General features: G+C 42.6%; 1 protein-coding gene across 4 annotated transcripts in view; it reads right to left on the reverse strand.

Moving 5' to 3' along the window:
* LOC126272413 (uncharacterized) overlaps positions 1-12,113 on the reverse strand; it is a 77,945-nt gene that overhangs the window by 11,237 nt on the left and 54,595 nt on the right. For all 4 annotated transcript variants that reach the window (XM_049975251.1, XM_049975249.1, XM_049975248.1 and 1 more), the window contains exon 5: positions 11,939-12,022. In XM_049975251.1, the coding sequence (XP_049831208.1) occupies positions 11,939-12,022 (84 nt within the window). The remainder of the gene's footprint in view (positions 1-11,938; positions 12,023-12,113) is intronic.

The following is a 12,113-nucleotide window of genomic DNA, read 5'->3' on the forward strand; positions in this document are numbered from 1 at the left end:
TAAACAATCTTGGAATAAAGGTAACAACCCACAGAATAGTAGACGCACTGAGTCATCGACAGGCACCTAAATGAGTCAGGGGACTTTGCTATCTTTAAAATGAATCCTTTTTTTCATCACTACACTGAAATTCACATCCAAATGCTTGTCAGGAGGTTCACGAAACTTCTTTCAGACTATTTCTTGACTGTTCCACTCTCTAATAGTGCGTGGGAAAAATGAACACTTAAATCTTTCCATGCAAGCTGTCATTTCTCCTATTTTATTATGATAGTCATTTCTCCCTATGTAGAAGGGAGTCAAAAAATATTATCGTACCCAGAGGAGAAAGATAGCAATTGAAATTCTGTAAAAGATCTTACCACAATGAAAAACACCTTTCTTTTCATGATCGCCACCCAAACTGCTTGTCATACCAGTGTCATTCTCTCCCCTATTTCTTGATAACAGAAAACAAGCTGTCCTCCTTAGAACTTTTTGAACGTCCTCTGTCAATCTATTTGGTAAGTATTTCATACTGTGCAGCAATACTTTAGTGAAAGAAGGACAAGCATAGTCCTCTGTAATAAATTTGTAGCGTCCTCCAAGTGTTCTACCAAAGAAATACAGTATTTAGCTTGCCTTCCAAACGAAATTTTCCATGTGACTGCTTCAATCAAGTAATTTTTAATAGTAATCCCTAGGTGGTTAGTTGAATCAACAACCTTTAAATTTGTATTATTTATCACGTAACCCAAATTTAATGGCTTATTTTTAGTACTCATGTGGAGGAAATCACACTTTTTATTGTTCAGTGCTAATTGCCACTTTCCATACCATACGGATGTCCTGTCAATCATTTTGCAATTCAGACTGATCTTCTGATGACTTTATTGAACATAATCTGCAAAAAATCTAAGAGGGTTGATCACATTACCACTGAGATTGTTTATATAGATTAGAAACAGCAGAGAGCCTGTAACCTTTCCTTGGGAACACCACTCACCACTTCTGTTTCACTCAATGACTTATCTTCGATTATTACAAACTGTGTCCTTTTTGACACATAATTATGAATATAGCGACGTAACTGATATAATACTCCTGACGCATGTAATCTGATTAGAAGCCACTTGCTAGATATCAAAGACTTTCCGGAAATTTAGAAATATGGAGTCACCTTAAGATTGAATGATAATTAATTGAAACCCTCATCTGCCAACAGGTGGTGTTGGTATACCTCGATGGGGACAGCTGAAAATGTGTGCCCCGACTGGGATTCGAACCTGGGATCACCTGCTTACATGGCAGACACACTATCTGAGCCTCTGAGCCACTGAGGACACAGACGATTAGCGCGACTGCAGGGACTTATCCATTGCACACTTCCTGTGAGACCCACATTCCCAACTGTCCACAAACTACATATGTAATATACCTAATAGTTTTTTGCCCATCCACTCATTACTCGTGCACACTAAGGTGATGATTCCTGTAAGAGTTCGGGCAACCTGTGCGCATTTGCACAGACGAAGATCAATGGCCGAGTAGCTTTTAACTAAATACGAAGATAGTAACTGCTCTCCAAAGAACAGATACCACTGATGACTGTGCAGCTTTTCTAGAATAAATGATAATTAACTGAAACCTTCAGCTGGATGGGCAAATATCTATTAGGTACATTACATATGTAGATTGTGGACAGTTGACGATGTGGGTCTGACGGGAAGTGTACAAGAGGTAAGTCCCTGCAGTCGTGGTATTTATCTGTGTCCTTGGTGGCTCAGATGCATACAGCATCTGCCATGTAAGCAGGAGGTCCTAGGTTCGAGTCCCAATCGGGGCACACATTTTCAGCTGTTCCCATCGAGGTATATCAACAATACCTCTCGGGAGCTGAGGATTTCAATTAATTATCATTTATTCTAGAGAAGCTGCACAGTCATCAATGGTATCTGTTTTTTTGAGAGCAATTACTATCTTCATATACAGTTAAAGGCTACCCGGCCATTTACTTTCATATGTGCAAATGCGCACAGGTTGTCCAAACTCTTACAGGAATGGTCATCTTAGTGTGTATGAGTAATGAGTGGATGGGAAAATATCTATTAGGTACATTACATATGTAGATTGTGGACAGTTTGGAATGTGGGTCTCACGGGAAGCGTGCAAGGGATAAGTCCCTGCAGTCGCACTATTCATCTGTGTCCTCGGTGGCTCAGATGGATAGAGCTTCTGCCATGTAAGCAGGAGATCCTAGGTTCGAGTCCCGGTTGGGGCACACATTTTCAGCTGTTCCCATCGAGTTATATCAACACCACCTGTCGGTAGCTGAGAATTTCAATTAATTATCATTTATTCTAGAGAAGCTGCATGGTCATCAATGGTATCTGTTCTTTCAAGAGCAGTTACTATCTTCATATTAACTTAAGATTGCATGTTGATGGCACTCATTACTTTGTGTGACTATAGGGCCAATGGTGTATGTGCAAGAACTTTGTTTCCTAAATCCATGCTTACTACATGTCAATGTTCGATCTGAGTATATGATCCAAAATCTTCCTGCAAACTGATGTCAGTGATATTCGTACACAATTCAACAGATTGATTTTATTTCTTTTCTCATTTATTGACATGACTTTTACAACTTTGGTATGGATCTTTCACTGAGCAAGTGGATGTGTACGATTTTTAAATATGGAGCAATTACATCAGCATATTCTGAAAGAATATCTAATTTGTATACCGTATGGATTGGAAGACTTGCCTTTAGTAATCAATTTAAGCTTCTTTACTACAAGGGCAGTATCTGCTTATAAGTTACTCATGTTGGCAGCTGTTCTTGATTTGAATACTATAATGTTTATTGCATCTTCTTTGCTGAATTTTCGGAAGCTATGTTCAATACATCAACTTTAGCTGGGGGAACAGTGAGGAGGAATGTCTGAGTTCCTCTATGGCCATAGTTTCTTAGCAATTTAGGGAATGGAAAGCAGCTAGCTGTGTGGAATGTACGTAGAATATGCTGTCCTGTTTGCCCAGGATAGACTTTTATACTCACTTCCACCACACAGGTGATCATCACCAAGTCTTGAAACACACAGGTGCAATGCAGAGCCCATTTAGGCAAAGGTGGCTGAACATGTTTTCTCTACTGAAGTCCTCATATAATGCATCTTTACAGGACATACACCGTAAAAACTGAATAAACAAGGAGATTCTGCAACTATGTACTGATTTTTGTTACAATGGTGTTAGGATAAGAGCAGAAAGTGTCTGTTTCTTCAAATTGGTACCCTGCCTACACGACAGAGAAAAAGCATATTCTCAGGCATGTGAGATTGGTCTTAGTAAGGGAAAGAAATTAACACATATCTACAAACTCTGCTAACTATCACCTCCATATTGCCTCTAGCTTGTGAGTCTGCATATGGAAACAGATAACTGCGAACACTTTCAGACTAGTGAGGGCTGCAGCCAGAAAAACACAATGAAACAATGCTAGTTCCAATGGGCACTTGAAATGTGCTTGCCAAGATGTTGATACAAATGAGAGAACACTGTCAGCTTTAAGGAGAAGGAACTGGATGAAACGACAATGTCTGTATTCAACAAATGCCTTAACTTTGCACCATTTACTAAAACATCGGCTAAACGTATCAGTTGGGTTGTGAACTCCATCTATAAATTCCACTTGTCTCCTACCTAAGTAGTAAGAAAGGAAACCAGCAGATTTCTCAGCACAGGCAAAATAATAAAGGCTAACATCTCTGTGGTAGACAAAGACAATGGTCCACTATTAGTACAGGTACATGACCACAAATGAAAAAATGAAATACTACTGAGAGATCCCTCTTACAAGAAAGGACCGAATGAATCTACACCAGCTGTTGGTTGGTTGGTTTAAAGGCGGGAGAAGGGGCCAAACTATGAGGTCAATGGTCCCTTGTTCCTAATAAAACAATGCGAGAATAAAACGAATGAAACGTATAACACAAAACGGAAAGAAAGGACAAGTCACAAAAATGAAGGGAAGGCAACAAATACTAAAAGGATCAAAAGAGGACAAGAAAACAACAGGGAGACACTAGAAACAGAAGGGAGTAAAACATGAAAACAGATTACAGTGGCTGGCCAACGACGAGAATAAAAAGGGAAAGCCAGCCACCCTGCAACACATTAAAATCTCCACCCTAAAAGCACTAGGGTGGTCACGGAGGGACAAAGGACATGCATAAAATCTACATTGAAGTATAAAACCCACTCTCATGTATAAAATGTAAAACTAAAGCTGCTGTGGAGGCACTGTCACCCAGCACCGAAGGCAAGGTGGTGGGAAAGTTAAAAGTCTGCCACAGAGCGGGTAGAAGTGGGCAGTCCAGCAAGAGGTGAACGACTGTCATTTGGGAGCCACAGCGACACCGAGGTGGGTCCTTGTGGCTGAGTAGGTAACCATGCGTTAGCCATGTATGACCAATGCGGAGGAGATGGACTGCCACGGGTGGTAAAAGGAGACAGTAATTCAAGTGCTCAGGGGAATTGATGTTGATCAGGCAATGGAGGGCATTTAGGTGCTGCCAGCACTTCTGCTTAAGCTGACGAAGATGAGGGAGCCAAGTCAATTGAGCATAAAAAACCAGTGCTAGGAATTGATATGTCTCCAATACAGTGAGTGGATCATCATTGCGATGAAGTGTGGGTTCCGGATGAACGGTACGACGACGACAGAAGTGCGTAACACATGACATTGTGGCTGAAAACTGGAAGCTGTGGGCGAGAGTTTGTGGATGGCTCCCTGGAGGTGCCGCTCAGCAACAACAGTATTGGAGCAGCAGCACAAAGTGCAGAAGGCATCTGCATACAGAGAAGGTAAGACGAGGGCCCGACAGCTGCTGCTAAGACTGTTAATGGCCACTAAAAATAGAGATACACTCAATACAGAGCCCTACAGGACGCCATGCTCCTGGATATGGATGGACCTATGGGAGTCACCAACTTGGACACGGAAACTATGGAGTGACAGCAAGTTTTGGATAAAAATCGGGACTGGTCCCTGGAGACCCCACTCATACAATTCGCCAAGTCGCGAAATTCGCCAAGTCGCGACATTCGCCAAGTCGCGACATTCGCCAAGTCGCGACATTCGCCAAGTCGCGACATTCGCCAAGTCGCGACATTCGCCAAGTCGCGACATTCGCCAAGTCGCGACATTCGCCAAGTCGCGACATTCGCCAAGTCGCGACATTCGCCAAGTCGCGACATTCGCCAAGTCGCGACATTCGCCAAGTCGCGACATTCGCCAAGTCGCGACATTCGCCAAGTCGCGACATTCGCCAAGTCGCGACATTCGCCAAGTCGCGACATTCGCCAAGTCGCGACATTCGCCAAGTCGCGACATTCGCCAAGTCGCGACATTCGCCAAGTCGCGACATATGCTTTACGTAAATAAAAAAAGACAGTAATCAGGTGTTGCCATCTGGAAAAGGCTGTTCGGATAGCAGACTCGATGGACACAAGATTATCAGTGGTAGAGCGACCCTGGTGTAAGCTGCCCTGACATGGAGCCAGAAAGCCACAGGACTCCAGTACCCAACCCAACTGCTGACGTACCATACATTCCAGCAGATTACAAAGAATGTTGGTGAGGCTGATAGCTATCCACATCAAGCAGGTTTTTACTGGGTTTGAGCACCGGAAAGATGGTGCTCTCCCACCATTGTGATGAAAAGACGCCAGAACCGGTTGAAGATGATGAGAAGATGTCGCTTGTAGTCAGATGAGAGATGTTTAATCATGTGGCTGTGGATGCGATCAGGTCCAGGAGCTGTATCAGGGCAATGTGCAAGGGCACTGAAGAGCTCCCACTCTGTAAGTGGGGCATTATAGGATTCACTGTAGTAGTGAATGAGAGGACATTCCCTTCCAGCCGCTGTTTGAGTATGCAAAAGGCTGGGGGTAAGTCTCTGACGCAGAGGCTCGAGCAAAGTGCTCAGCAAAGGGCTCGGCAATTGTGTTTGTGTAGGTAGACAACACGCCATTTATGGTGACACCGGGGACAGCTGTTGGGGCCTGGCACCCGAAAAGATGTTTGATCTTTGTCCAGACTTGGGAAGATGATGGGTGGCACCCAAAGGTGGAGACTTATCTCTCCCAACACTCCTTCTTCCGTTGTTTAATACGGTGGCGAACGTGGGCATGGAGCCATTTAAAGGTTATGAGGTTCTCCGGGGAAGGGTGCCGCTTATGCCGCTGTAGAGCTCGCTGACGCTCCTTAATAGCTTCAGCAACTTCCAGCGACCACCAAGGGACTGTTTTACACCTTGGGCACTCTAAAGAGTGAGGGACCGCATTTTCTGCCGAAGAAACAATTGTCCTAGTCACTTGCTCAACGATCACATATATGTTACCATGTGGGGGAGATTCAGTGGTGACAGCAGAGGTGAAAGTTCCCCAGTCCGCCTTGTTCAAAGCCCATCTGGGCAGGCGTCCGTGTGCCTGGCGCTGGGGCAGTGAGAGGAATATGGAGAAGTGGTTACTACCACACAGGGGTTGATTATAGTCACTACGGTTCCTGTAAAATCTCTTATAGCCGTGAAGGGCAGAGGTCTGCATTGCTGGGAACCAGGTTTCCTGGAGGGCAATGCAGATAGCAGGTGCAAAGGTTAACAGTTGCTGTAGCTCAGCCAGGCAGTGGAAAAAGTGCTGCAATTCCACTGGAGGATCACATTGTGAGACTGAGAAGGCAGTGAACATTCAGTGTGGCAGTTTACGCCACAGAGTCACCTGCTGCCACCAATTTATCGCCTGAGCAGTCTCTATCCACTGTGTTTGAGGGTCTGGTGAGATCTAGGTTGTCAGCAGATGCCAAATTCTCCATGACCATTCTCAGCCGCAGAGGTCGTAGGTAGCGGTAATGTGAGTGCCACTGCAATTTCCTTGGTCTTAGGGGTTTTCTTTTTGGATTTCTCTCACTGTTCCTTATGTTTCCCTGGCTAGGACTTCACTGGCTCAGTCTCCGGGACAGAGGATGAGCGTGAAGCCATACGACCAACTGCTTTTGGTCTCTTCAGCCACTGGCGGGTGTCGTCTTTCCCACTAGAAGAAACCTGGGAAGGGAGTGACCCAAGGGATCCCCTCCTAACGAGAGTAGCTGAAGAAGACTTATGCTTCTCTGGCTTAGAAGTGGGGACGGATGTCCCCGATGGTTGGGGAAAGGGGGGGGGGGGGGGTGTTGCTCCCGAAGTAGGTGGTGCAGGAGAAACAGGGAGGGAAAAGCCCCCCCCCCCCCCACAATCAAGGGGGCAGCTGTAGTCTTCCGGTTTCGAGAGGTGACCTACACCAGCTGTTATGCTGAAGACTGTAACACTTGTTAAGATCTCAAGTTTAGACAAGAAGGTTGTCACAATGTTGTAGAGTTTACATGGTTTTGTGGACTTCCAAAATTACAGAATGAAGGGGCTCCATGATATCCAATACTGAACACAATTATGTGATGGGAAAAAATAAAAGATAGTGGCACCAGAAGTGATGAATGCAATTTTGTCAACTCTGAAACATGGGAAATATTTCAGGATGCATGAGACTCTTATGAATAAGTGACGAGAACATTAGAACGGTGACAATGTCAGGGGGAAAGATGATGGTAACAGAAACTGAACCTGAGCTATCAAACTGGTATTCAGCACACCTGTCCACTGTGCTATACCACTTATTCGACCATTGTTGCTCAAAAATCCTTCACACTGTATTTGAAAATATTTGGAGAGCATTTTCTCCTTTCATATAGAACACTCAGGTGAAATATTTTGGGAACTTGAAAGGGGCTTCTATCTGCTTCTACTCACACAGTAGACAAATTGGTGAGCCCCATTCTAAAAACCCCCCTCGCAAGTACTTGTGGCACTACTGAAGAGCCACTTCACAAGAACACAGTCAAACTGTGTTGTCACTGCCCACCACAAGTTATTTAAAGTGTGGTGACTATCAACAAATAGATGCTTTCAGTATGTGAATGACTCTAGAGTCTGTAATCGCCAACTTATATAGTATTTGGGAAAAAGAAAGATGTCCTACATACCTACAGCAAATAGTACACAACAAACCAGAAAACTTTTGCTGGCAAACACTTGTTGGGATAACGGCCACTCTATACTATGATAGCCATTTGTTTGTTTGGCACTGCAGGAGGTGTTCAATATGGTTACCACTCCTCCTTACATATCTTTCAGACCACCACCTCAAAGAATTACATCTCATGTGAACACACCTGGCTGCCCTCATGTTTCGTCACATATGCGAGATACATGCTCCTGTAACATGTGCACCTTATTGATGGTTGTGGAATACACCAATGTCTTTAAATGCCCCCATAGCTATAAATCTCAGAGACTGAGTTCACATGAACAAACAGGTCATGCTAATGGACCAGCTAATTAAATGTTTGTGTTAAGTACTGTTGTACAAGACTTCGGAAATGTGGTTGTTCCCATCGTGCATGAACCACAACCATTCCATTTCTGCAGGGGTAATGTTCTTCAATAGTGCAGGTAACGTGTTGTAACAAAAGAGATAAACAACACTTTTTAATTTGCTAGTAAAGTGTACAGCTCAGAGAATCACTCACTCACAATTCCCACCCACATACTGATACTAAGATGCCTTGCTTCCATGATTGCTCTAAGATTCGCATCTGCTCATATGTAGTTAGATGGAAATTTATTATCTCGCTGTGTTAATCTTGCCTCACCTTTAAATAAAATGAAAGTTGTGAAACGCTGATTTTAGAATCCATTGGCAGAACATTAACCTGGCATGATGGTCTTGTAACCCAAGAGTTTGCACAAACTATAACTGATATCAATAAAGTGACCAATTGTGCAGAAATAACCATACAAGAGCACGGTTTATGGTGTCAGCAGGTCCAATTATTCACACTCTTGTTTCAGGGTTATTCGCCTTCCATTGCAGCACTCGCTGCTCCATGTCTTGCATGCAGTCTGTGTCCAGTCCATTGTGATTGCCGGTTCTTGTGGTGGATAACACTGTTTCTTCAAGTTTCAGTTACAACCCGCCGAACATTCTTTTTAGATGGGAAGTGGCCCTGAGGATGTCATCTGGCACACATGACACATGCCTATCAATTAGTGGTGCTAATTAAACCAAAAAAGAATACCGTGAGAGGGATAACAAGAGTTCATTTCACTGTTTATGCTATTCACACTCCACAACAGTATCAGTCCTGTTCCAATGTCAGCGCAACATTAACTTGATATGTATGAAATGGCTGATGAAGAAAACAGAGGACTAAGGGGGGGGGGGGGGGGGCAGGAGGGAGGAAAGAGGAAGAGGAAGGGGGAGTCAATAAGAAATGAGCAATGAATGTCGACAGGAAGACAGCCTACAGCACTGACTAAAACAATTCTTGACCAAAGTAAAATTACCCATATCCCAACACGTATTTGTTTCTGGGTGTATGTTTACAGAACTACTTTTTATAGTTTTGAACAATACTATCTCCTATAAGAATATGGGTGGGGGCCTTTTTTTAAACATCATTCGATGGGGCACTTACAGGAAACAATACTCAAACCTATGTGCCTGAAACCAAAAGATATGGGGTCAACACAACTGTAGTTTGATCATAGAGTGAAATAAAGTACAATTAATTCCCAGGTCACCTTAACAGCATACACAGAAACAAAGTTCACTTTGGAAGTGTGTGGCAAATGGAGGTGTGCCATTCTCGGGCTTTCTGATTCCTGGGGCTGTCTGTCTACAGAAGAGTTAACACACATGAACTTGAAACTGAAAACTAGCAGATACCACTATTAAGCACAGCCTAATACTGAATTCACCACCCTGGTGCACACTTCATATCCCAACTGTTACAAGAAATGTCTGCATGCTGAGTTACAGCATCTGCACGAATTCTTCCACGAAGTGTTACTTGATGTACACTAAACATGCTCTTCAGGCAGGAGGACAATTCATCATTAAGACTGCCACCACAGTAAAACAAATGTAACAATGACTGTACTTGCATCAACATTCTTATTTAAGTACATGGGAGGTTCAATCCAAGTTACACTAAGAGTAGGAATCCCTGGCATTTACAGCTTTGGGTGGAAGTGTGGCCACCAATACAGCACTAAAATACAATTCTTTATTTGACAGCAGATAAGAAGTGTTTGCTTCAGCTATGCACACAACTCTATGAAGTGATATACCACATTCAGTTTCAAACAGATGAAGCAGTTGTGTTTTGGCGATGGGTTGTGGAGCATTGTGATCAAAAAGTTGGTGGAAATAAGGACAAGTTAATAAGGAAATCAGTTTTCACCTGAATTCCACAAGGATGGCTGCATTACCGCAGATTTGGCAAGAACAGTGGACAGTATGGACTGTCAATGTCAGGATTCAATGCCTGTTCCTGCATCTACCACATCCCCCACCACAAACTGAAACACACACTTCCGAGGATACATGGTTTAGCCACCTCGTGATCCCTCTAGAGAAGAGAGATGTAGTGCAGGTTCTATGAAACATGACTTCTCACAAGATCCCTGGCATTTCTCCTGAAGATAATCAAGATAATCAGTAGAAAACTTATCAAATGTTGCTTTAAGGTAACACTTGGATGAGAAGTCAAGAAAATTCTTTTAGTCAGAAGGGTAGAAGATACTATTATCATGTGGTTTCCTATCAATGAAGATGCAGTGACAAAATGATATTAGCACAAACCAAGATGCTGCACCTATGGCAAGGTAAGCTACGATTCTCCACCTAATCTGTTACCTTAGCGAAAATCTTTGGTAGTAGTCCGAGTTGGGCCTGGTGGCATGCTAAGATCGCAGACTGGTTAAAGCGACTGTTCACGGTAAGCAGGAAATCCAAAATCGAACCCTTCTGTTGCTACACATTCATTACGCTATACATTCGCCACATTTAAACAGTTTGCACTGATATCAGTTTATGCAACAACTCCATTCCCTCAGAGATGCTTTTCCCACATATCCCATGGTTAGAACCTCTGGCAGTATTATTTGTAAATTTTAGGTAGTAAGATCAGTGACAATGAAAGTCTGAGTCAGGCTTGAAAACATACTCAGACAGCCTAATGGTTAAGGCAACTGCTCACAGTAAACAGACCTCGTTTCAAATATCGGACTAGCATGTATTTTTCAAATGCCACAACATATTCACATATTCCCTGTCTTGTTTGAAACTAAGTGCTGCTGTCTTCACTTAAATAAATGCTAATGTCTATGACAAAATCACAACTTTTCTCATGTTCATTACTGTGGCCTATCATGCTATATTCTGCGGTACAGATGTGTATTCTCAGAAGACAATACTAATGCAGAAAAGGAGACATCAGAATGATTTTCCGTGTCCGTCTGTGAACTTTATATACACGGTTGTAAAATCATCTATGAGATTAACACTGCCATCAATACATACATTTTCCTGTTGGATTTATGACTAATGAATGGGCACATACAAAGTGAATGGTTGGATATAGACACTGAGCAGTGGCAAAAAAATTTATATGTTCAAATACCACTTTCTCATTCACTGTATGGAAGGATGAGCACCATCCTGCAGGCTCTATTTTTAGTAAGATTCTACCAAAATAGAAAATGAGAATATTAAATTTCATATTTTTACAACAAAGGCTGTAAACAACAACAACAGCAAAGCCAAAACAACAACACACACAAATTGAGTTTAATTTACAAAATTATTGTGGCTGACCACTGAAAGTCAAAATGGCAATAATATGAAATATAAATTTCTGTATTAAGACAGAAGAGGCACCAAGCAGCAATTACGGAAAAATTGGTAATTGTCCTTTGCTATGCACTTGTTTGCTGCACAATGCCTTCTTCACTCATTAAGTAGGGGTTTGTCCTAATACACTTAGATTTAGAGGTTAGAAATTATTAAGACTTGTACTCACAGAATCATATCTTTGTGGCACAAAATTGTTTGGTTTACACTGTAGCAACTGAATAGCAAGGTTCACATCATTCCTGTAACGTTCCTGAAATGGGAAAAATTAAAACTTTTTAACACTGTAAAACAAAAGTAACAATAAATATGGTGGTGGTGGTGAAGCCGTTACAATGAATGAC

Source organism: Schistocerca gregaria, chromosome 5 (genome assembly GCF_023897955.1).
Source record: "Schistocerca gregaria isolate iqSchGreg1 chromosome 5, iqSchGreg1.2, whole genome shotgun sequence".
Classification (NCBI taxonomy): Eukaryota; Metazoa; Arthropoda; class Insecta; order Orthoptera; family Acrididae; genus Schistocerca; species Schistocerca gregaria.